The following is a 26,553-nucleotide window of genomic DNA, read 5'->3' as shown; positions in this document are numbered from 1 at the left end:
CTTGTCACTCACACCCAAGAGACACGCCCCCCAGAGCCCCTGCCCACCGCCTCCTCCTCCGCGCAGCCAATGGCGGCCCGCCTCGGTCCATATTAATGAGCTCGAGCAGTCGCCGCACCTATAGCGCTCGGGGACGAGGGCTCGTTTTGCATGTACCTAAATGATTTGCATAACTCGGAGGTCGGGGGCTCGGGAGCCCTAGCGTGCAACCCTAGAAGGGAAAAGGAGGCCCGCAGCGGCTGCAGCGCGCCTCGGAGCGGGGGCCGTTCGTTTGAGAGCTGCGAGCAGGGGCTGGGACGGGGGTGGGGCGGCCCGGGCGCGGGCGGAATGGCCGAGCGGCCCGCTCCGCAGCCCTGAGGGGCGGCGGCGCCGAGCGAGGAGGGCCGAGGGAGCCGCCGAGTGCCATGGCCGAGCCCTGGCCGGGCTGCGTGTCGCCGCTGCCGGCTCTCCGGGGTCCGTGCTGAGCCGGGGGAGGCAGCGCTGTGGGGCGAGCCGCCTCTGCCCATCTATGGAGCAGCAGCCGCCGCGGGCGGCGAGAGACAGCGCCAGCGCCGCGGGCGGCTGCGCCCGGGGCTAGGAGTGCGCCGAGAGACCCCGGCCCGGCCCGGCCCGGCCCAACCGCGGAGCGCCCGAGGAGAGCGCAGAGCTGCGCCGCGCGACGTGAAGGCGGAGAAGGCGGACGACGAGCCCGAGCCGCAGCCGGGGCTGCCCGGGCGCCCGCAGCTGGGCAGCAGAGCCGGGCGCTGCGCTCGTGCGTGCCGCGGCGGCGATGCCGTGCCTCGGCTTGCTCTGCTTCTTGGCTTTGGGCTGGGGCAGCTCGGCCGGGCCCAGCGGCGCGTCCCCGCCGCCCTGCCCGGCTCCCTGCCGCTGCGACGGAGACCGGGGAGTGGACTGTACCGGCAGAGGGCTGACGGCCGTGCCCGACGGACTGAGCGCCTTCACCCACTCCTTGTGAGTGCCCCCGCCCCGCCTGGGCCGGAGGGGAGGGGAGCGGAGCGGACTGGAGCGGGGCGGCGAGGGAAGCGGAGCGCAGAGCGGGGCCGAGCCGAGCCCGGGCGCCCCGCGTCTCACCTCGGCGTGCCTCACCAGGGGCTCCCGGGGGAAGACGGGGGAGCAGAGGAGGGAGGAAGGGAGAGAAGGGAGGAAAGAGTGGAGGGAAGGGAGAAAAGGAAGAAGGGAAGGAGTGAAGAGAGAGGGGAGGAAAGGAGAGAAGGGAGGAGAGGAAGGAAGGAAAGAATGGAGGGAAGAAGACAGGGAAGGAAAACGGAAGGAGAGAGGGAGGGAAGGGAAGAGTGGAGAGGGAGGAAGGAAAGAAGAGAGGGAAGGAGGTAATTAAGTGAGGAGGAGGGGGAAAGAAAGAAAAACCGAAGAAGGAAGGAAAAACGGAAGAAAGAGGGAAGGATAGAAAAAAAAGGAAGGAAAAAAGAAAGAACAGAGGGGAGGAGGAAGGAAAGAAAGAAAAATGGAAGAAGGGTGAAGGGATCTGGCTGTCCTGGGCCCTGAAGGGTTCTCTAAGTGCCACGCTGAGGCATGCATGGTGTGTGTGACTTGGATTTTCCTGTGTCTCAGCACGTGGAGGGAGGAAACACCTGTGATCCCCCCCCCATAAGTTGGCATTTTGGTTACATCCAGGTAGAGGACAGATCCCTCCCCTCCAGCCGACTAGTAAAACTTAAGAACCTGGAGCCTTCTGTGGAAGGGAGGAGGAAGTAGAAGGTTGCTTTTGCATCAGAAGACTGTCCATCCAAACATGAGCTTTTTAAAGAGGGAATGTTGACCTTTGGGAGGTGCAGATGTCAGAAAAGTGGAGCCCAACAAAGCTTACACCCAACAACAGTCTTAGATGATGCCTAATTGTATCTGCTTTTCCCTACAATAAATTTCAGAGCTATTTAATATGAGCTGAACTTGCTGATCCATGAACTTGAGTTACTCAAAGAGTTCTGATTCATTAGTGAAGAGAAGGGCTTTAAGGCACCAAGGTCTCAGTTTAGAAAAAAAAAAGAGAAGGTTTAAAATAAATAGATGTCCCAAGCACTTGGCTTCTGCCATAGAATATCGTGATTGCGTATCCATATCCTGGTGTGTGTATACTGAGTCAGTTATGGAGTAGTGACTTGAGGTCAGTAAGATCTGGGTTCAAATCTTGTCTCTGACCCTATGGCTGTGTGTCTCTGCGGAAGTCATTTACCTTTCTGAGCCCCATTTACCGAGAGGAGTTATAATCTGCTGTTGGGTTGATGGAGAGCTGGTTAATCAAACAACAAACATTTATTAAGGGCTGACTATGGGCCAGTTAACTGCTGAGTGCTGGATTCAAATTCGTAAGTGAGATAGTTGGAGTTTAAATCTCAGATCCTTCTCTTGTCTTCTGTCCATTGTAATGTGTGTCTAATAAACGATTAAGTGAAAAGCATTAGAGTACAGGGTTGGCTTTAGGAGTGTATGGATGCCTGGAAACCCTAATGGAAAGCTCTTGTCCCTAAGAAGTCACAAGTAAGACAAGTGATGGAGATAGGGTGTTTGTATCCTAGTGACAGGAGTCCTAAAGAGTTGTTATGGTGGTCTACACCATTTCGTACCACCTTGGGATCTACTGTTACTGTTGGTTTTTTCTACTCTGACTACTTCCCTTCTCAGTAATTGTGCCTTTAGAGGTATTTTAGTTTTCATTATTAGTGCAGTATAGCTGCTAACATTAACCCAAGCAATGGTGTCTTTAAATCTAGTGTTGAACAGTTTTATTTCCCAATAAAAGACCCTAAGGTAGTAATCTTCTGGTTAAAGTGAAGGAATCATAAATTTATAGCTACAAGGGCTTTATTTGGAGGTGATCTAGTCTCACTTCTCATTTTACAGATGGGGAAACCAAGGGCTGGAGAGGTGAAAGGATTTGCACAACAAGGTAATGCAGGTAGCAAGGGGCTGAAATAGGATTTGAACCTAGGTCATCCACCTTTAAATCCAGCATATTTTTGACTACACCACGGTGCATGGTGTTATTAATTATTATTATTAACTTAACCTCCTTCAAAAGCCCAATGATAGAAAAAATGTACTAATACAGGGAAAAGAACAAAACACTTCACCAGTGGGAGATAAAGAAAAAGTACCTGGAATGTGAGCCTCAGCTTTCTCATCTGCAAAATGGTTTTGAAGGTCCCTTTCAGTTCTATAGCTGTGGTCCTTTGGTTTTGTGTTTATACATGGACTTCACGTTAAAGAGAAGGTGATAGATATACCCTGGCAACTTTTTAGATGAATACAAGCAAACTGGGTCTGGTTTGGTTTGCCATTTCCACCGTCTAGATCCAATGGTCAACATTTCCTGTAGAGACAACTCACCTCTTATCATTAAAAATAATCATGTTAAAGGGCCAAACTGAGAACAGAAATGTACATTTTGGAGTTGATTCTGAGTAAGAGCAGGTCTGCAGAATTGAGGTTGTCTTTACTTAACAGAATTGCTTAAAAGATTGAATTTTGAGGTTTTCTTTGGATGGGGTCTAGCCCTGTGATTTTATTGGTTTGGGGAACTGGCAGTGTGGAAACCCCTTCTATCAATGAAGATGGCTAACTGTAACTTGTAGTCTCAGAGCATTGCTTAGGGCCTAAATGATTTATATGCAGTGACACAGCTCCCAAGGGCTAGAAGCCAGACTTGAACCCAGGTCTTCCCTGAGTCCAAGGCTAGCCCTTTATTAACAATTCTACATGAGAGGGAGCCGATATTATTTCTGTGTCATGCCTTTTAAAACTTAGAAGAAAATAACCTGACTTCTGTCCTTATGATGTATTGATCAAGAGTCTTGCCCCTGAGATAAGTGAAGTGACTGAAAACACCTGTAAAATTTCTTTTTCTCTGCTTCCCCGTGCCTCCCAAAATAGTAAGATGAGATTCAAGCGATAATAACAGTAACATATGGTACTTGAACATTTCTCTAATCTTTTTAAGCCTGAAGTGCTCAAATACATAATTGTGATTTATGGCTTCCCTAAGCGCATCGGCTAAATAGATCTTGAGCTAGAAGGAAGCTCAGAGGCCTTGTACTCAGTCCAATTGATCACGGATTTATAGCCGGAAGGGTTGTGTGGTGCAGTAGTTAGAGAACACGGCTTGCAATCCAGAAGACTTGGAATTCAAATCTAGCCTCAGACATTTACTAGACATGTGACCCTGGGCAAGTCACTTTACCACCAATTGCCTCAGTTTCCCATCTGTAAGATGGGGATAATAATAGCACCTGCCTCCATGAGTTGTAGTGAAGCTCAGGTGAGATAAAGTGTAAAGAGATGTAAAGTGCCCATTGTTTTTAATGTCCTGGTTATAGAAAATTGATATAAAATTGAGACTCTGAGGGAGCTGGATTTTCCAGAAATTCCGATGAGAAATTGAAGTGTGTTTCCAGCATGGGGATTGCCCACATATCCAGGGCTCACATGGCAGAAAAGGTGGAACATGAAAAGGGCAGATAAGGATGGCTTATAATCTGCATTATGGTAGAGAATGTGGGGAGCCTGGAGTGTGTGAGGAGGCAGGAAGATGAAGTCCGTCACCATCAGCTTGGGTGCCATGTAAAATGTGACCTGACTTGTTGCTTCTGAATATGGAAGATGATTTCCTTTTGGTTCAAGAATTAGGAAATCTGCCATGGCAAATTTGTTTGAGAATGTTTGAAGAACCAAGGGGGCTATTGTTTCATTTGGGTTTGTTTTCTGTGGGCATGGAAAATAAGGTTAGTATTAATTTGGTGATCTGAATACTGTACAATTTTCTAATTGCCTTCATTTTGCAAATCTTAAAAACATAGAACCTGTGCCCTAAATCTATCCTGTCACTTCTCTTCCCTTCTCACCCCTTTCCCAAGCCCCTGCAGAAAAAAAAAAATTCTTTAAGAATTCGTAAGTGCTCTTTCCTGACAACAGCATTTTCTACCTATGTGGCCCTGGGCAAATCACATTTGTTTCTATGGGCCTTTTCTGTAAAATTATGGGTTTGGACCATTAGGGGTTTCTGAGGGTTATGGATCTCTTCTCAGAATAAGATTTTTCAGTGTTGAAAATAAAATACAGAGGATTTCAAAGGAAACCAAATATACTTAAATGCTGCTATTAAAAATATTTTTAAAAAATTCTCAGTTTATCCAGGTTGAGAACTAGACTGCTGATCTTTAAGGGCCTTTCTAGCCCTAAGTCTGTGATCTTGGATCCATCTGTTGGGGGTTTCCCTCTCAGTCTTCGTCAAGGTGTTTGGGTGTGGGGGGGAAGGGGGAAGGGGGAAGGCTTATTCAACACCTTTCCTCTTCTGTCCAGACCATCTGAAAGTCTTTTGTCTTTCTAGTATCACCTGTTCCCTTGTAAGGTGGTGCTAATTAGCTTTACAATCTTTGCCCTTTTTGTTTATATTGATTTTTATAGCCAATCAATCAACAAGCAAATATTTTAAAAGCTTATATGTCAGGCACTGTGCTAAGTTCCCTAGCTACAGAGAAGGGCAAAAAGATAAGTTCCTAAGGAGCTTACATTTTAGTGGGGTCTCCAGGTAGCATTTTGGGAATTGCAACATTAGCTTAGCACTGTAGCCTTTACTTGTTTCCTTTGTCTTGCTCACAATATTTACCATTTTCCCCATGCAGATGTGCTTGACTCTAAGCAAATATATTATGTGAAAATCTATATTTATGCAAAAAAGTGCTTATTCTCTTCCAAAAGGATCCATCCTTTGAATGGAGGATTGATAAATGTTTGGTAAGATATTAAATTTTTTTACAAGTGCATATTTCTTCAAGATTATTTTCTGATAGGTAAAGTGAAGTCTATATATAAAGTGTTATCTGTGGTGTTAACACATTATTAAATATCACTTAAGTGGATCTGTGTTCCTTGCTTTTGTGGATATTCTCTCCCATAATGCAGATTATAAGCTGTTCTTATTCGCCCTTTCCATGTTTGCCTCAAGGAGTCCGGGTGCCTTTTTCAGTTGAGGTCATAAAGATAGAGGTAGGGCAGACGGGCCAGGTTGTGCAGTGGTTATCCTTCATTTTTACCATGCGACTAAAGGTAAAATGATTCGGCCACTGTCACACACCTCATATGAGTCTAAGGCAGGATCGGATCCAAGTCTTCGGATGTAGAGGCCCGACTTTCTCTCTATGATGTCTCTTCTTCTGGATGCTGCTTTCTTTTTAAACTTTGTTTTGATCATCTATATGCGGTTTTTTGTTCTTTGCTGAAGATGGACAAGTGTTCTTATTGGAAAACCTGGTATGCAAATCCCAGGCCTTCCTTTTGAGAGGAAGTTTGGGGTCATATCCTAAAGGCTCCTGTGTCCAGTCTGACGTCCAAGACCTTCGCTGCCTTGAGTGAGAGCAATCTCCCCTCCCAGGAAAACACAAAGATCTGCTTTCATGGACAAGCTGAGTCTAGTGTAGACATTTGATTGGCTTTATTTTTCAGGCTTAACGAAGCAACAAGATGTAGGGGGAAGGGCACCCCCTGTGCCACCGGGCGACCTTGGTGGAGTCATTTCCCACTGAGTGTCTAAAAGAGACGGAGTTGAATTCCAGGGGCTTTGAAGGCCCTTCCCCACTCTGAAACATTATCCTTCTTCCAGGGATGAAGTAATAAACATGGGCAGCCCCAACAGTCTTTCTGATGAAGAGATTGCTGCAGTCACTCAAAATTTTTTCAATGACTTTTGTTTTTTGCAGTGTTTACTATGGGGGAAATGGCCTATTTTCTCTCTTCATTTGTCAGCTATGGAAGTGTGTATTTTAACTACCTACTCGTTTGTGTGCCTTAATATCCAGTGACTAACTCTAGTTCATGAAAGTAGCCTAAAATCTGTTGGTGTGCCTTTGTTAAAGATTAAACTACCAGATGTGCCCTTGGCTCTGGAATATATAACTTGCAGCTCTCTTGATAAGAGGGGATTTTTTTTTTTAACCCAGACCTGTAAGTTCACAGGGCTTTCAGGGAAGAACTTTCTCAATGCAGATAGCCATCTGGCATTGTATCTTACAGTTTTGGAGAGCTGCTTAGACCTCCAAGAGATCGAGTGACTTGTCCAGGGTCATGTGGTTGTTAGAGAATGGTGTTAGAGGAGGAAGTGAAATCTTAAAAATGCTTCGAGTTTAGCCACCTGTCTGTGCACCTCCTCAGATTTCAGGGTGGTGCTGAGATTCAGTTCTTGGTAGTTCTAAAGCCCACTTTTCTAGGAGTAAAAAGTTCTCCAACTTTATTGCTGCTTTCTCTCACTTTTTAAGCTTTTTTTTGGTCAGTGAGATCAAGTGTTTTAATTTTTTTGTTTTTTGGAATGGATAAGTATTTTCATTGGAAAGCCCGCCTTGTGAATGAAAGAAGAAACAATGGGGGAATGTTATTTAGCAAATTAGCACCCATCACAAAAGCTGCTATGTCAGGCCTGTTCTGACATTCCTTTTGTGCTTTCAACACCTGATTGTCAAACCGTAGGCCACGTGTGAACTCTATTGTCTGCATCTGGCGTGTGCAGAGTGGACTTAAAAAAACCTGGGTGGAGGGAGGGAGATGGTTAAGTGTGGCGAATCATCAGCTTTCTAGAGACATTAATAAGATTCATGGTCTATTCAATAAATAACCATTTAAATGGCAAGACATAATTACATAGTGTGCTTCATCGGTTCTGTTCAGGCACAGGAAAAAAGATTTTAATTGAAACCCTGTTAGAAACTGATGACAAAGCTGAGAATGTTATTTATTAAGATGCTTTTGTGGTGTGAGGCCAATTGGACCTCTATTTATGAGTTACTGGCTTTCAGTCTCTAGGAAGAACCAGATTTTGGGCAGTTGTGGGTGTTTAGTTGCGGTATACACAAGCTAGCTTTGTAATATAACACCGACTAACCAGAGGCAGCCAGCTCTTGAGAAGTAGATAAAATTCTGGACCAAGAATTAGGAAGAACTGAGTTCAGATCCTGCCTGAGACACTTGCTAGCTGTGTGACCCTGGATAATCACTTAACTGCCATCTACCTGTTTCCTCAGCAGTAAAATGGGGATCATACCTCGCAAGCACCTACCTTTCAGGGTTGTTCTGAGGGCCAAATGAAATAATATTTGTTAAGGTGCTTAGTACTGTGCCTGGCACCTAGTAGGTGCTTAATAAATGGTAGTAGGTGCTTAATAAGTGCTTATTTCCTTCCTTTGTTCTTCTTTTAAGCAGATATTATTTCATTTGGTGTGACAAGAACCCTATCAGGTAGGGCTAATGTTCTTCCCATTTTACAGATAAAAAACTGAGCCTCAGCAAAGTTGTGATTTGCCCCAGGGGTCTGAGGTCTTCCTGATTCCCAGGTTCAGTGATTTACCCACTGTTAAAGCTGCCTTTCATCTGTGCTGCTCTGGATTGTGGGTATGATTGAGATTCAGTGCAATCCTCCAGGAAATCCTAGAAGCAAGAAGTAAAACAGAATGTCTCATTCTTTTTTTTTTCCCTGAAGGAAGGCCTTTCTGACCAAGCCTTGTGCTCCTAGGGGGACAATGCATAAGAAAATACACCTTCTGAGGAGTTGTGAACAATACCTCCTGCAGGAAACCCCTGGACTGAGACAGGGTATACGTGTTCTGTGATCTGAATCTTGAGGTGGATGGGCAAGAGGGCTGCGGAGACCTTGTTTGGATTCCTCCCTTAGGCACGCATTAGCTCTGTGGCCTTGCGCTAGTCCCTGTATTTGTCTGCCTCGGTTTTCTCGTCATGTTAAGTGGAGATAATACTTACAGTGCCTACTTCACATGATACTATGAGGATTGAATGATATTTCTTATTGAAAGAGCTTCTGATGGTTGCAGAGTGCTACCTGAATGCCGGCTGATGTTAAAAGCATAACAGTAATACAGTATAATAGAACCCACATTGGTCTGCTGTCTGCGTGGGAGAGAAGAATGTGGGGAGAAAATATCCCATGATACATAGCAGGTAGAGCACTGACTGGACTTGGACTCAGGAAGACCCGAGTTTAAATCTCTCATCAGACACTTACTAGCAGTGTCGGGAGCAAGTCACTTGACCTCTGCTGGCCTCGGTTTCCTCATCTGTAAAATGAGTATCTTTGCTGAGCAAACCCCCAAAACGGGGTCAGAAAGAGTCGGATACAACTGAACAAACATAACAACACAAGTGGGTGTGATAATAGCACCTACCTCCTGGGGTTGTTGTCAGGATCCAGTGAGGCAGCATACGGAAAGTGCTTTGCAAATCTAACATGCTACAGAAGTGCTATTATTATGATTCTGTATTTGGAGACTTTGACTATTACGATTCCGTTTGTAAAATTATTTGTGATTTCCTTTATCAGGGTCTTTTGTTTTTTTTGTGCCTCCCAGGCTTAGCACAGTACTTGGCACATAGTGCTTAAAGGTTTTGCATCCTTTCACTCATTTGTGTATCCTTACACCTTTTTCCCTCTAATTTGGATCCTCAATGTGTAGGATCATCTGATCCAACCCTCTCACATTCTGGAGTTGAGGAAGTAGGTCCAGGAAAGGGAAATGACTTTGTTAATGGTTGACACTTGAAATAAGGAGTCAGAGGAGAGATTTGAATCCAGGGCCACTGACTATAGGGCCAGAGCTTTCTTTCTACCACATCAGGCTGTAGGGGAACTCCCAGTGTGGAAACTGCCTTCAGATCAGCAACTTGTTTTGTCACTTATAGTGTTAGATATTAGGGGACTGAGGAGTTAGGACACAGCCAATATGTGTCTTGAGACAGACTTTTCTGATGCTAAACGCCTACTAGATACTGACCACCCTTCCCCCCCTCCACCCCCCCCAGGATATTTATATTTGTATCTCCAACACTTAGCACAGTGCTTGGCACATAGTAGGTGCTTAATAAATGTTTACTGACTGACAGTAGAAGTTAAATATTTCTACAGTAGGACTTTTCATTAAAAAAAAAAACACCTGAACAATTCAGTGTAACTTGAAAAAGAAAACTTAAAAAGCATTGGATTAAAAAAAAAAAGTACAACCTTGGTCAAATGTTTGAACTTGATGCATAGAAAATGAGTGAGCTGTTTGTAGTTAGCTGCCCCAGCCCCCGCTTCCCCATTTAAAACATTTTCTATTTGGGGAAATTTACTTTAATAAGAGCACTGAAGAGGGACATAAATTTGGCTGGGAGACAGCTGCTTTACCTTGGAGCGGTATTAGGCACTGCTAAAGAATGTGGCCAGCTCGGCTTCAGAACTTCCTTCCCCCTTCCCTCCCGCCCTCCTCTGCTGAACGTTCCAATGGGTAACTTCCAGCATAAACCACTGTGTAATTTAGAACAAGTGACAACATCTATAACCAAACTGGGAAGCCTGCTGAGAATTTCTTTAATGTGTAGCTAGATGGATTTTATAATTCTCATTTTTAAGAGTTGGGCGGGCAGGTCCGTGCATTTCCAAATGGCACTTTCTTCTCTGAAGCCTGGAAGATACCTGCTGTGTGTTGAGTCATTTTACCTGTCTTTCCCTTGCCAAGAAGTGCTTGAAGAAACAGTCGGAATATGCTAAGTATATATCAGATGGAGCCTAGATTTCTATGTCATTCTGGATTTTTTATTTTAATGTTATAGGAATGACAAGAACCCAAAGAGACTATAAGGTTATGGGTTAATAGATCTAAAGCTAGGCCCCATTTAGCCTGACCCTATCTATCATTTGTAAAAATTTTTTCCCCATTGTTGAGGGAGGCCTAATGACTTACCCAAAGTCACATAAGTCCAAGTCAGGACCTGAACCCAGGACCTCTGACTCTACAGTTAGTTTTCTTTATACTGTGTCACATGGTTGTATATCTCATAGGCCAATCTTACTCAGACTACATGCCAATACACAATTACTGTAGACCCAGAGATGAAAAAGACCTTAGGGATATCTAGGCTGAGCACCTTATTTTATAGATAAGGAGATTGGGGCCCACAAAGTTCAAGTGACTTCTCTGCTTAATAAACGTGTGTTGAATTGAGAGTTGGAATTGACCTTGTATTCCCAGTCTGTCACATCTTGGGAAAGGAGAAAAGAAATATGAATTTATTTGGCACCTACTACGCGCTAGGCACTGTGCTCAGAGATTGACAAATATTGTCTCATTTAGTCTTCACCACACCCTGCAAGGTAGGCCGTGTTATAGGTACTCCCATTTTGCAATTGAGGAAACTGAGGCAAGCCAAGGTTAAGTGATTTGCCTAAGGTCGCCTAAGTATATTCTAACTTGGGGTTTTCTAACTCCAAGCTCTATCCAGGGCACCAAACCACCTGACTGCCTTGGAAGTATCTGCAGAAAATGAAACACTGCTCTGTCTTGGTCATATGTCATGAAGTCCATCCTAATGGCTAAACTTAATGGTGGTTCATTTTAAACCTATTTCCCCTTGTCCTTGGTGAAAGAGAGCAGCATGTCTATCAGTCAGACTGTAATATCCTTGAATGTGTTTGAAGACTGTTCCAGCGGCCTGGAGTCTTCTCTAAGCTTTATCATCTAATTTCTGACTTTTTACCTCCTCTCGAAGGCCTCTCCTAATCCCCTAGTTACTAGTCCTCCTTCTCTCTCTTTGTTCTTTGTGTTTACCTAGCATCTATTTTATGTACTTGTACAGTTACATGTTTTCCTCTAATAGAATGTAAGCTCTTTGAGGGTAAGGACTGTGTCTTTTTTTAATTCAATTTTTTTTTAATTTTTAGTTTACAATACTCAGTTCTACATAATCTTGAGTTCCAGATCTTCTTCCCTCACTCCCCCCCCCCCCTCCCCAAGACGGCATGGAATCCAATATATCTTCTACGTATAACTTCGCATTGAATTTATTTACACACTAGTCAAGTTGTGGAGAAGAATTATGACCAGTGGAATGAGTCGTGAGAAAGAAGAAACAGAACCAAAATAACCCCAAAATCAAAAGAGAGGAAAAAAAGGGGAAAAAAGGCAAGCATAAAGTGTGCCTCAATCTGCATTCAGACTCCATAGTTCTTTCTCTGGATGTAGATAGCACTCCCCATTGTGAGTCCTTTGGAGTTGTCTTTGCACCTTGTGTTGCTGAGAAGAGCAAAGTCTATCAGGGTTAGTCATCACAGAAGCAATACATCTGTGGTTGTGTATAATATTCTCCTGGCTCTGCTCCGCTCACACAGCATTGTATCGTGTAGGTTTTTCCAGGATGTTATGAAGTCGATATCATCCCCATTTCTTATAGCACAGTACTATTCCATTACCTTCATATACCACAACTTGTTCAGCCATTCCCCAGTTGATGGGCATCCCCTCGATTTCCAATTCTTAACTACTACAAAAAGAGCCACTGTAAATATTTTTGTACATATGGGTCCTTTTCCCACTCATGTGATCTCTTCTGGATACAACCCTAGAAGTGGTATTGCTGGGTCAAAGGGTACGAACATTTTTATAGCCCTTTGGGCATAGTTCCAAACTACTCTCCAGAATGTCTGGATCAGCTCACAACTCCACCAGCAATGTAACAATGTTCCAATTTTCCCACATCCTCTCCAGCATTTATCATTTTCCTGTTTTGTCATTTTAGCCAATTTGATAGGAGAGATGTGGTACCTAAGAGTTGTTTTGATTTGTGTTTCTCTAATCAGTAGTGATTTTGAGCATTTTTTCATATGCCTATAGATATCTTTAATTTCTTCCTCTGAAAACTGCCTGTTCATATCCTTTGACCATTTCTCAATTGGGGAATGACTTGTATTCTTGTATATTTGGCTCAGTTCCCTGTATATTTTAGAAATGAGGCCTTTATCAGAGACACTGGTTGTAAAGATTTTCTCCCAATTTTCTGCTTCCCTCCTAATCTTTGTTGCATTGGCTTTTTCTATACAAAAACATTTCAATTTAACATAATCAAAATTATCCATTTTGCATTTTGTAATGCTCTCTATCTCTTGTGTCATGAATTCTTTTCTTTTCCATAAATCTGATAGGTAAACTATTCCTTGCTCTCCCAAATTGCTTATAGTATCAGCCTTTATTCCTAAATCATGAACCCATTTTGACTTTATTTTGGTATATGGTGTAAGATGTTGGTCTGTGCCTAGTTTCTGCCCTACCGTTTTCCAATTTTCCCAGCAGTTTTTGTGAAATAGTAAATTTTTAGCCCAGAAGCTGGCTTCTTTGGGTTCTTCTCCATCTTGTGTACCTCTCCTATTCCACTGATGCACAACTCTGTTTCTTAGCCAGTACTGGGTAGTTTTGATGACTGCTGCTTTATAGTAGACTGTGTCTTTTTTGTCTCTGAATCTCCATTGTGTGTGTATGTGTGTCTGTCTGTCTATCTCACAGTACCTGGTTCATAGCATTCCTTAAATAGGTGTTTATTAATTGTTTCTTAAATGTGCTAATTTTCATTGCTGCCTTTTGAATCCTCTTCACATTCTCCCTATTCTATTTTTCAGACAAGTCCCCCAAACTGAACCTGACTGGTATTCCGTAGGAATGTTACTATGCCCTTAAAACAGAGCATACGCAGATGAATTTAGAGGTAACCTAAACTAACGTTATGGCCATCTAGATCAGGGGTCAGCCAGCTTTGCCACCTGTTTTTGTGTGACCTGGGAGGTAAGGGTTGTTTTTACATGTTTAGATAGTTTGTACTTAAACATGTAAAAACCATTTTTAGCTTGCAGGTGTTTAAGAGCTAACAGAGGCCAGCCATGGTTTGTTGATGCCTGATCAAGGGCTGATCTAGAATTTAGGAATTTAGATTTGAAGTTTAGAGGTCTAGTCCAACTTCCTTTTTGGCAAATGAGGAAACTGAGGCCCAGAGAAATTAGAAGTGGCTTGCTAAAGATCATACTGTTAGTAGTAGAGTGGAGATTGGAACCTTTTAACCCTACATCCTCTTGTGTACATTGAACTGGTGAGGCTCGGAGTGAAGAGGTCACGCAGAATTGGAACTCAAGACTCATATTCTAGTATATTTTCCATTGTAACATATTGCCCTAATTGTTTTTGTCCCAGTATTGACTTACTTTTAATTCGGATCAGACATTGATCTGGATGGATGAACTAATGAAAAATTATTTGTCAATTAAGAGTCATGCTCAAAGCTCCGGGATACAAATAGTAAAGCAAGACAGATGCTGCTGTGTGTCAGGTACTTTGCAGGCTAGGGGCCAAAGTCCCTGCCCTTAAGGAGCTTACCTACTCCTGTAGCTTTAAAAAAACAACAAAACACTTTTCCTGTTATTGACTCCTGAGTAGCTCATTTCTAAGCCCAACCAAAGGAAAAGCTTTCTAGCTATTTGGATTACCCCGAAGTAGAGGGGCCGCCTGGGGAGACGGTGGGTTCCTTCTTCGTGGAGTCTTTAGTTTTGTAAACATGTGCTAGATGGCTGCTACGTACAAAGTCCTGTGCGTGGTAGGCCCTGAGGATAAGAGACCAACAGCAACTGGCCCAAACCCCACTGTAAACAGTCCAGATACAGATGGACAGAGTCCAGCGTTGGAAGGGAAGTCCTTCTGGTTTAGCCAGGTGGATCTCTGAGGGCCCTTCCCTTTCTGGGACAGTTCTTAACTGTGGGGTTGTAGGGAGAGGCCGGCTTTTTTGCTCCAAGTTAATTATCCTGACTGTGCCTTTACTGACCTTCTGCCCGCTTCAGTTTCATTTTTTTAAAGCACTGATCAAGATAACAGACTTGGCTTTTAGGGCTGCTTCTGCTTTTAACTAGTTAGGTGACCTTGGACAGGTCATCCAGGGCCTCAGTTCTTCCTTTTCTGAAAAATGAGAAGATTTGACTTAGATGACCTCGGTCCTGGAGTCAGGAAGACCTGAGTTCAGAACTAGCCTCAGACACTTACTGGCTGTGTACCCCTGGGCACCAAGTCACTTAACCCTGTTTGCCTCAGTTTCCTCATCTGTAAAATGGGCATCATAATAGCACCTACCCCTGGGCAATCGTCAGGATCAAATAAGATAATAGTTGTAAAGGTTTTGCAGAGGGCCTGACACATAGTGAGCACTGTATAAATGTTATCCATTATTATTGCTAGTGTTACCTTGTGAAGGAACTGTCAAAGAAAGTCAGATTTTTCTGGTTTCTTGATGAGTGTGTCAGGATGAAAGTGAAAGCCCATTCTGGTCTAACATCTCAGTTTCTTTGGTTTAGAAAATTTAGATTAATCTTGACAGCTTTCATTCTGAAAAGCACATTAAGGCCCTTCTTTTAAAACCAACTGGGGAAAAGCATGGTTTCTGTATCCACTTTGTATCTGTGGCTTTTGTATCCGCTGATGACATTGTGCCACCCGTAAAGCATAGACTTAAAGTTGCTTTCTTCCTCACGATACAGAACTCTGTCCCTGGGAAGGTGGCAGGCCGGGTAAAAAGGGGCCAGTCTGGGATTTGGTATGTCTCTTTAACATCATGGTTTCAGGATGATGCCTCTGTAATCTTTAGACCTGTTTGATCTTTTATTTTCTGACCCTAAATTTGAATCTATTTGGTGCTTTCAGACTTAAAGGCTGGTTAACTCTTTCTTCTTTTGGGAACCTTTCCGCAGTTTACATAATGTTGTTGTTCAGTAGTTTCAGTCATGCCTGACTATTTGTGACACTATTTGGGGTTTTCTTGGCAAAGATTGGAGTGGTTTGCCATTTCCTTCTCTTTCTCATTTTACAGATGTGGAAACTGAGGCAAAGAGGGTTAAGTGACTTGCCTAGTGTCACACAACTAGTAAGTGCCTGAGGCTGGATTTGTACTCAGGAAGATGAATCTTCCTGACTCCAGGCCCAGCAGTCTCTCTACTGGGCCACCTAATGCTCTTCTTCATTACTTCAAATTTCTTTTTAGTGATGAGACACTCTGAAAGGAGTTGAGAATCACTCAGATTTGTAAATTCAGTGAAGCTCTTAGATTCCTTCCTACGACTTTGACTCTAGAAATTTTTTGTTACTAGAGTACTTTGGGTTGCTTTAAATCTTAAGGTCTTTAAATGTTTTTCTAATGCGTTTTATTGGGTACTTGATATCTAGATTTCCATTCTGTTTTTTGGAATTCATCTTACTGCTTTGTGTCTGAGTAGAATCTTGTGCTTTTAAAAAATCACTTCGGAGAAGAAAACTTTACTGGCCAAATTATTCTTTTAACAAAAAAAAATGGCATGATATCTTTGGTAGACATGAAATGCTTTCCAGAAAGTTTTGAAAGTGTGAGTTTTGATACAGATATGATTTTAAAATACCCCATAAATCTAGCACAGCCTGTAACAAACGCAGCAGTGTTTAGAACCTGTTTAGACTGGCCAAGTGTTTCAAATACAGTTGTGCATTTTTATGTCCTTGTTCTGTTAAAAAAATGTTTTGAGATTTTTTCCTCATTACCATCTTGACATCTGCCCAGTTACACATGAATAGCTTGACCCAGTCCCTCAGCAGGGAAACTGCTGTAGCCTTGCTTTCAATAGCCGTGTTGCTGACAAAGAAAACATATGGAATATTTCATTCCTGTCTTTCGCAAACAGAGTGTGAGGCAGCAAGGGCAGACAGCGGAAGGCTCCGTCCATTCGGCATGTTCTGTTCGATTGGCAAGGTTTGTCAGCTAACCGCAAGGCTTGCTGTTAGTAATCAAAATGCTTTCTTGCAAAAATCCCATTACATGATGTTGCGTGTCTGTGTTGGTGGGAGGAAATCTTGCATTTTGAACAAATCAATTTCAGGTATCAGTATCAGTTGGAATCGTTTTATAGTGAGGTTTGTTTCCGTGGTCCTGTTCCTTGGTTAATGATAGATTTTACCAAAGGGAATTTTTCCCCTGCAATGCATTTGGACACCAATCTTCAGTGTTTGAAGTTGGTATTTGTCTGGCAGCTACACAAGATGGGAACACAGATGTTTGGTTCCCAGTGGAACATGCCTAGGGGACTGTATGCCTTTATGTTTATCTTCTCCTTGTCAGTCCACAGAATGAGACTAATTGATCATCTTCGTATCCCAGCAAGGCACCCACAGCTTTGGCCTTCTAAAGTTTCTGTTGTGGAGTCTATCTATTGGTGTTAAGATCTGCTTCTCTTCCCAATTAGTTAGCAGAATTGCTTATGGATGGGCATTTGGTTTGTGTCCAGGAAAAGTGGGCTTTGGAGCCAACGCCCTAGAGAGCAGGGCGAAGGCATATTGGAAAAGGCAAGACTTGGGGGCATTGTAATAGACAGCAAACTGTGTGCTGCTTTCTCCATGTTTTCTGTCTCTTGAAGGGTTGTTATGAAGAAAAGCATTTTTTAAACTCTTGAGTGGCCACATTAATGTATTATTTATTTTTTTTTCCACTGGTTTTTGAATAATTTGGATTTTGTGAGCTTTTTATGTTTTTCAGGATAAGTAGCTTTGCCTTCTCTCCATCCCTCTGCCCCTTTGAAATGCCATCTCAGCAAATGAGAACCCTAGGCAACAAAGAAAGGAGAAAGATATAACTTTTAAGAAGAAGCAGCAGTGATGTGAATTTCTCAAGCACCTCTCTTATCCCTATGTCATTTTGGCCTAAGTTTATGGTTGTGTGTATATGATAGCTGGCTTTTGTGTGAACCAAGAGTGTAGAAAGAGAGAGGCCTAGATTTGGAGGCAGAAGACTTGAGTTCAAATCTCAGTTCAGCCATTTAATATTCATGTGACCTGAGACAAGTTCTTGAGCTTTTTCTTTCTGGGCCTTAGTTTAAAATAAGGAAGAAAGAGTAGTGGGTCTCCTAAGGTCTGGTTTTTTTTTTACTTTTTTTTTTTTTTGGAGGGGGAAGGCAGGGCAATTGGGGTTAAGTGACTTGCCCAAGGTCACACAGCTAATAAGTGTGTCAAGTGTCTGAGGCTGGATTTGAACTCAGGTCCTCCTGACTCCAGGCCTGGTGCTCTATTCACTTTGCCACCTAGATGCCCCTTAAGGTCCCTTCTAAAAAAGCTTCAAATCTAAAATCCAATGAGTATATTCCTATTTATATCTCCATTTATATGTATACATCTCATGTGTGTATATATATCTCATATATATGCACATATATATGTATTTACTTTGTATATAGTTGGCATTGACCCTTTATAGAATCCTCTTCCTTTAAGATGCAGCTCAAGCAGCATCTTTAGTTTTTTTTTTTAATTTAGTTTTAGTTTTTAACATTCACTTCCCTGAGATTCTGAGTTTCAAATTCCCACCTCCCCACCTACTCTCTCCCCAAGACAGAGTGCAATCTGAAATAGGCTCTACTTATGCATTCATGTTAAACATTTTCACATTAGTTGTGATGTAAAGAAGAGTTAGAACTAATGGGAGGAACCTCGTGAAAAAAGAAACAAAACAACAAAAGTAAAGGACAGCAAATAGTATGCTTTGATCTGCATTCAGACTCCGTAATTCTTTCTCTGGATGTGGACAGCATTTTCCATCATGAGTCTTTTGGAGTTGTCTTAGATCCTTGCATTGTTGAGCAGAGCTAAGTCTATCAAAGTCAGTTATCATACCATGTGGCTGTTACTGTGTACAATGTTCTCCTGGTTCTGCTCACTTCACTCAGCATCAGTTCATATAAGTCTTTCTAGGTTTTTCTGAAGTCAGTCAAGCAGCATCTTTGGAGGAAAACCTTTCTTCATCCCCCTCACTGTGAGGGGAATCAGTCTCTCCTAAATCATTGTCTTGAACTCTTGTGTATGTATTTGCATTTATTAACTTTATGGTATTTTTTATAAGTACTTTTCTTCTCCATTAAAATGTAAGCTCCATAGCTGTCCCCCTTCAGCCCAGTAGAGTGTAAATTTCTTAAGGGCAGGGAACCATTTGTGGTTGTTGGTGGTGGTATTTTTTGTTTTAATTTTTAGTAAGTATCCCTAAGACCTTACCCATAATTGGCACTTGTGGAATGCCTTTGCATGTATATATGCAGACTTTACTTATTTCCAGACTTAAGGGAATTTGTTGTTGATTATTCTCTTGTGACCCCATTTGTGGTTTTCTTGGCAAAGATACTGAAGCGGTCTGCCATTTCCTTCTCTACCTCATTTTACAGATGAGGAAAATGAGGCTAACAGAATTAAGTGACTTGTCCAGGGTCCCACAGCTAGTAAGTGTCTGAGGCAGGAACTTAGGAAGATGAATCTTCTTGACTTAAGGCCTGCCCCTCTATCCATCTACCTAGCTGCCCCACTTAAGGGAATAGGCTAATTTAAATTTTAGGAGAGAATGCTTGTAGGCTTTACAAATAAGAAAATTCCTGAGGACATTTGTAGTTTTGCTTCCTTATTTGATTTGATTTAAGCTTTGTTGATGTGAGATCCTATATCATGACTTACTTTATGATTGTGTTCCTACAAAGAAACTTTGCTTATAAGGGAGCCTTTTGCTTCATTCAGTTGGGTTTTTCAGTTCGTATGGTCATTATACCTCAAAATTCTTGGTTAAGGTTGGGCTTTTTCTATTTAGAGGGTTGTTGGTATGCCCTTGTTACACAAAGAATCCTATTTGTGGCATCCCCTTAACTTGCTTTCTTAATCCTTTTCTGAGCCCTAACCCAGCTTTCATATTTAAAATAAAGTAAGTAGATTTCAACTCTGTTGAATAAATGTCCATTGTACTAGACTGGGCTGAGTATACAAAGACCAAATCTAAAAAGACTCCTAAATTCCTTAAGGAATTCTATTGGGGGATCCAAAATATACATAGATAAGTCTAGAAAATCATTTGGGGGAGAGGAGGAGAGGGAAGGGGGAACACACTAGGCAAGGTTTCCTGAAAGAGGTGGCATTTCAGTTGAAACATGGAAGGTACTGAAGACTTTGGTCTACCAGCTCCTACCAGGTCTGAGAATTGAAAGGGGAGGAGAGAGATAGTATGTGCAAAGTTTCAACTTCCCTACTCTAGGTCCAAGAGAATCTCACTTTAGAGAATCAGTTAAAGAGAAAATATCCAGTCATTTCTGGATCTACCCAGGGCCCATTCACCCTGGGGGAGCTGAACCTGCCCTTGGAACCCAGTAAAGCAGTTAAGGGAAGACAATTAATTAAGTGGCTATCTCTGACAGTCACGGTCTTTCTACTGAGAGGAGGGACCTCAGGTCTTATCTGTTACTGGGAACATTACTGATGTGTTGCTTTCTTAGAGTCTGGCTTCCATTTTTTAATCCATCTTTTCCTTTGCATTGTTGAGCTGATGTGTGTATATTGTTTCGGCCTGTTCTTTCACTCTTCATCTATTCATTCATTCCAGTCTCCTTTTGTTTCTCTGAATTTCTCACATTTGTAATTTCTTTACTGCCCAAGAATATTCCTTTAAATTCACATACTGCCATTGGTTCAAACCATTTCCCAATTGGTTTGTTCCCAGTTCTTTGCTACCACAGAAAGTGTAGTTATGGGTATTTCAACACATATTGGACCTTTCTTTCTGTCTTTGACATCCTTTAATATATGTCCAGTAGTTGGATCAATGGGTCAAAGGGTGTGAACAGTTCAGGCACTTTCTCACACAATTCCAAATTGTTTTTCCAAAATGGTTGGGACAATTTATAGCTCCACTGATGGTGTTATTGTGTGTCTGTCTTCCCATTGTCCCACCAACCAGGTGTGAGATGAAATCCCAGTGTTATTTAAGTTTGCATTTCTCTTACTATTGTGATTTGGTGGAGTGGGTTTTCATCAGAGAATATTGCCGTTCTCTTGACCGTTACTTTTTTTTACTGAAAATCTCAGTAAGGCTACTGCTTTTGAAGCTCAGATTTTTACCAGCCTGGAGTTATTTGGAGGCCTGACTTGGCTTGATGGACCTAGAGCCAGAAGGGCCTTCGGAGGTCATCCAGATCTACTTAAGCTTGCACTGTCACCTTTCCTAAGCTGTTAGTGCAGAGTGGGGTGGTATCAGTTAGTTGTTCAAACTAGATTTGCCCAAGTGGGCAAATTATTCAGGCCTTGGAGTATGGTTGCTTTGTTTTTCCTTTCGTATCTTAGGACCCAGTGTGTCATACAGATCTGTCAGAGATTGGTCCAAAAAGGCAAGCATTCAAGTGTGGGACGCAGGAGGTGGGGGTGGGGGTGGGGGTGGGGGTAGAGAGGGTCTTTGGTTTACCAGGTCCTAGCTATAAGGGAAAGGGAAATAGTGCTGGCAGTGCTGGATTTGGCACCAGAGGACCTAGGTTCAAATCCCAACCCAGCCAACTGTTATTGTGTGACCTTAGACAAGTCACTGTTTTGCTCTAGGTTAGCATTTTCTTACCTGTAAAAGGATCAGATTGAACTAAAACGATGGTGTCAAGCTCAAATAGAACTGAATCCCTGGGGCCACAGATGGTTGTATTGTATTTTTATTTATTTTGTTAAGTATTTCTCAGTTATAAAGTTTTAATGAGGGAGCTTATCTCTAAGGACACTTCCAAGTCGGTGTCTGTGTTCCCATGACAATTCACGTGAATACCTTTTCCATTTAAGAAGGTAAATACTGAGGATCAGAGATTTAGAGCTGGAAGGGATGTTTGAGGTCATCTAGTGGTTTCCCCCTCCTTTCCCCGTTATACAGATAGGAAATTGAGGCCTGGAGAAGCTAAAGGGAGGGTTCTCTTGGGTTTGCTATGTCTTGGAGAAATCACTTAACCTTTCTGGGCCTCAGTTTCCCCATCAGTAAAATGAAAGGCTTGGACTAGAGAGCCTCTGGGATTCTCTCACCTTCATTCCACCTCCCCTTCCCCCCCTCCCAGTTAATAAATTTGTGATCCCATTCCCCTGACTCACTTGCATGGGACATGAGGTATCCACCAGGTTGGCTCACTCCCCTGCCTACTGTTTGTTAAGAGCTGGGTTTTGATAATGTGTTTCTCTTAAGCTAAACCTTTGAAAGGAAAGTATGTAGAACAGCTATTTCCATATAGCTTCTCCCTTTCCACTCCCTGGAATTTCATGCTGCTCCCTCTGAAGATGTTTTCATAGGGAAGTCAACATAAAAAATGAATCATTAATGAGCGTTCCATATTCTATTTTATACTCTCCTAGGTGTTTATTTAATCAACTTTGTATTACCTTAGTAGGGCTTTTTAGGGAGTTTTAACACTTGTTTGAGCCTGTGGGCTAATGTTAAATAAATTGTTAATATTTTACAGACTCAGTGTGTTTTTCGAGGGGGGGGGGGCGCAGTTGTGGAGGGGTCAGGGTCCTTTCTGTCCAAAAGAGCTTTGGGGGGGAAAGAAAAAAGTCCTTCCCAAGGACAAATGTACTGGCAGCGTAGTATTGGTGTTAAGTATACAAGCAATAGTAAACCTCCAGCTTGACAATCATTGACTTTGTGACTTTTTACAGTCAATAGATTCCCGGAAACATTTCGGTTTTTAATTTTCAACCTTTCGATGTGTCCAGTTGTTAACAGAGTGCTTAAAGGGACAGCCTGACCCAGTGGATAGAGTGCCGGCGACAAGAAAACCCGAGTTTAAATCCCACCTCCAGTACTTTGTGGCTAGCTGTGTGCTCATGGACAAGTCACTAGGCATTTCTGAGTCTCTGACTGTTATTATATAGAGTGGTGACAATGATGTTTGGAGTATAGCCCCCACAGGGTAGCTTTGTCGTGAAGCTCAGATGCGATACTGTCCCTAAAGCGCTTTGCAAATCTCTAAAGGCTGTGCCAGTGCCCGTCAGAGTGCTCCAGCTTCTCAGGACGTAGTTTGTGGATGTGGTATTAATATTTTGTTTGCCCGGGTTGGAAGTGAGCGGGTGGGAGCCCCTCTTCAGTATGGCATAATAGAAAAGGAGGCTGAATCTGGAGCTAGAGGGGCTTGGGCAAGTCAATTTAACTTGTTTGCCTCAACTTCTTAACTTGTAAAATAGGAGGTTAGGACTGCACCAGATGACTTGAAGTACCTTCAAGTTTTAGATCTGGGATCTTGTGGTCCCAGACAATGCTGAACGCATACTGTGATGGGCACTACTCGATAGCCTTGCCCATCTCTCTTGACCTATGCAAGTAACTTCTGTGACCTAATTTAATCTTTTCTATTTGTTCCTGGCATCCAGTGGCAGAAGCCGAAGAAGAGCTAGTACTTTAGAGTTTGCAAGGCAACTTACAGATATCCCTCAGCCCTGGGTAGGTGCCCTTATCTCAGTTTTGGAGGTGAGGAAACCGAAATAGAGGTTAAATGAGTTGCCCAGGGTAACACAGCTTAACTGTCTGAGGTCAAATTTGAACTCAGGCTTTCCTGAATATCTGCTTATTACAACCTAGTACTAGACTGGTGGGGGAGGCAGTGTTTTCAATTAAGCTTGAAGAGCAACCTTAGAAATGAGTAACTTTAAAAATACCTCACATTAAGGTGCTTTCTGCACGGCATCCCCATAAAGGAGTGCAGATATTCTCATCCCCTCCCCCATTGCTTATGCCCTTTTGTTTTCATATCAGTTGTTTTGTTTTTATATCATTGCATTGCCCTCCCAGGCAACAAAGAAAAACATTTAAGCAAAACCCCAGGTTCTTCCTGATGCTTTCTGTACCCCATTCTTCCTGCTGTATCAGGAAGGCTCATAGCATCATAGATTTAGAGGCCATCTAGTCGAACCCCCTTCTTTTATAAGTGAGGAAACTGTGGCTAAGGGAAATTAAATGACTTTGGAGTAAGTGGCTTTTCAGGATTGAACTTGGGTCTTCCTGACAATGAGCCCAGTGCTTTCCCTGTCCCTGTGCCCATGTAGCCGTCCCACTACATCTGTTGGTATTGATAGGGTGTGTGTGACTTCTGTTTTTGTATCCCCAGGACATAGTACAGTGCCTAGCACATAGTAGGTATTTAATAAATGCTTGTTTGATGATTATTTTTTTTTTACAGATGAAGATACTGAGGCTTGTGCTAGTGCCTTCCTTGTTTTAGTTATTTCCAATTTTATGCAGTACATGGCTTGTTTGTACATAGTTGTATTCGTGTTGTCTCCTGTGTTAGACTGTGAGCTTCTTGAGATCAGGGATTGTTTTGCCTTTCTTTATGTGCTTAGTAAATTGCCTGGGTGTGCTAGTAGGTGCTTAATAAATGCTTTTTGATTGACTGAGGCTCCAGGGAAGCTGAGCTTTGTCCACTCTCAGAAGCCAACTCAGTGGCAGGGGTTTTCTGCATTCCATTTTGTGTGCTTTTTGCCAGATACTCCTCCAGCCCTCACCCTGCCATCCTCCATCAATTCATGTCTTAAAATTGGAGATCTCCATCTAATCCTTTTGGGGTCTCTCCTTTGAAAAGCCAGGGGCTTTTTATTTAATGCTTCCATTAGCTCTCCTGAAGTTTGTGATAGCTCACAAAGGCTGCAGTAATAAATACTTCTTTGGGTTCCTATGTTTGGCAAAACCTCCCAAAGCATCAGAATGTAAATCCTCTTAGTCTCCGGTTTGGATCTTCAGCATGAGTACTTTGGAGCTAACTTTGGAAAACTTCCATCTAAAAAGAGTCATCATTTGGATGCTGGGCACTCTCTGGAGCTTGGGGAGGATGAGGAATGTGTGACCTCCTCCGCTGAATGTGTAGCTAGTTGAGTGGTGTTTTTACCTTGGATGGTTTCAGTATAGTTCCCCTAATTACTGGCTTAACCGATTTCTAGCCTCGCGCCCAAAGTGCTCACCTTTGTATGAGGCCTGGGGTTGAGAGGATGAAGTTTTGGGGGTCTCTTTTTTCTGGCTTTTGGGTAACAATGCTCTCGATGGCCCACAACTTTAATTTCCTTTCAAGAATCCTGTAGATCCAGCCTGCTACCATTTACACTCCACCGCTTCCCTGTTAACCTCAGCTGCCGTGATTGAGCATGCACAGACTTAATTATTCCTTTCTGACCTAGTGAGAGATTTCCTTCCAATAATTGCCTTCGCTCACTCTTTCCCCTCTTAAAGATGGAGTTTGTTTGGAGAAACCTCCTCCTGTGCTTAGTAAGAGACTTCCTCCAAACCAGGCAGTGCCTGAAGCTGTCTCCCTGCAGAAACATAATTTGTACCTTTGGACAAAGGGTTCAGGGAAGCCGCGATGCTGGGAGGCCTATTCTCGGATGGCCTAGAATTAGAAGGTTGGGGCTGCATTATCTGCAGCTTTCAGGAGGAGAAGTCACTTGGACTAGAGAAAGACTTGCTGAAGAAAGTTATGTTGCATCAATGTAATTGGAGCTGCATGCACAGCTTTAGAGCAGAGATTCTTCACTAGGGGTCCCTGGACCCCCCAGAATCCTATGGATAGGCTTCAGGGGGCTTATGAGCTTGGATGAGGAAAAAAAAATGTCTTTATTTTCACTTACCTCTAAGTGAAATTTAACGTTTCCTTCAATTATGAATTTTTTAAAAATAATTCTTCTAAGAAGGGGTGTATATTTTTCACCAGACTTGACAAAGGGGTTCATAAGAATGGTGAAGAACCGCTGCTCTAGAGCTTGAAGGGAGCAGAGAGGTCATTTAGTCCAGTATCTCCCCTTTTTACATATGAGGACACTAAGGCCCAGGCACATAACCTGATCATCGTCACCCTTGGCTAAGTCAGTATGCTCAGAGTTCTTAGCTCCTGAAATGTTCCTGGGCCTCTATGATAGTGCTTAGAAAGCACAAGTTATCACAAGGAAATCTGACATAAATTCAGTTGCAAGGTCCCTGCTATGTTAAACAATGTAGTCCCCTAAAAATTACTTCATAAAACTGAAAAACTTTAGTCTTTGTGGACCTGGAGAGAGGTTTTGTCTTCTTTTATTTTTAATATGGATTTAGTTATGTCGAGGCTCTTCAGGGAAGGTCTTGAGAGGCCAGGGCAGGAATAACAAAGCCTATATTACAATGAAGAATGCCCACATTTTTTTCAATAGCTGCTTGTATTTAGAAAAATTCTGGGCACCAAGTTCAAGAGTATGGGATTGATAGTTTTCTGCAGGAGCCTGGAGCCAGTAGAGATCTTAGTGGCGCGCGCTCGTGCTCGAGTGTGTGTGTGTGTGTGTGTGTGTGTGTGTGTGTGTGTGTAGACTCTAAACAGCCCTCGAGTGCTTGTCACTTGAATTCTTCAGAATACCTGTGATGTTAATATGTGGGTCGTCTTTCTAGGCCTCTTCACACCTTATGAGACTGTTCTCCTGAGTTTCTTTGCTTCAAGAAAACAACAGCCCAAGCTAAGATCAAACTTCATTTCAGCTGCCTAGCCTTCTGGTGGTGACCTTTTTAAATTTAACTAGGCTGGTTTTGGGATAAAAGACATGCAGTCCAAAGACACGGTTTTTTCACCTCGTACTTTTTTTGTTATCTTCTAAGAGTCAAATAAAGAATTCACCCTTAGTCTCATTGTATCATAGGGTTCTGAACTGGAAGAGGCCTTTCTAAGCTACTGAGCCCATTTTATGGGACTTCACCACAGAGGTGAAGTCCCATTGCTTTTGAGGGAACAGGACCAGGATTCAAACTCCACAAAACCTTCCCCATCTCAGCAGAGCTCATTCTTTTTGTCTAGTCCCATTTTCCTGGAGCATTCATTTCAACTTGATCTTAAAATCCTTTAGCCCTACTTTGTATAATACCTCTCCATCAGTGTGTGTCCTGTCTTCCCTCCCAGCTGGTGGGTAAGCC

The 26,553-nt window shown here is 42.8% G+C and overlaps 1 protein-coding gene across 1 annotated transcript in view; it reads left to right on the top strand.

Moving 5' to 3' along the window:
* The first annotated feature begins 678 nt into the window (after positions 1-678).
* The window catches only part of LGR4 (leucine rich repeat containing G protein-coupled receptor 4), a 127,432-nt gene continuing 101,557 nt past the window's right edge, over positions 679-26,553 (top strand). The window contains exon 1 of the mRNA XM_036762826.1: positions 679-951. Within this exon, the coding sequence (XP_036618721.1) occupies positions 770-951 (182 nt within the window). The 5' untranslated portion in view covers positions 679-769. The remainder of the gene's footprint in view (positions 952-26,553) is intronic.

This window comes from Trichosurus vulpecula, chromosome 6 (assembly GCF_011100635.1).
Source record: "Trichosurus vulpecula isolate mTriVul1 chromosome 6, mTriVul1.pri, whole genome shotgun sequence".
Classification (NCBI taxonomy): domain Eukaryota; kingdom Metazoa; phylum Chordata; class Mammalia; order Diprotodontia; family Phalangeridae; genus Trichosurus; species Trichosurus vulpecula.
Note: the sequence above shows the minus strand (reverse complement) of the source record. Positions and strands in the feature narration are given on the sequence as shown.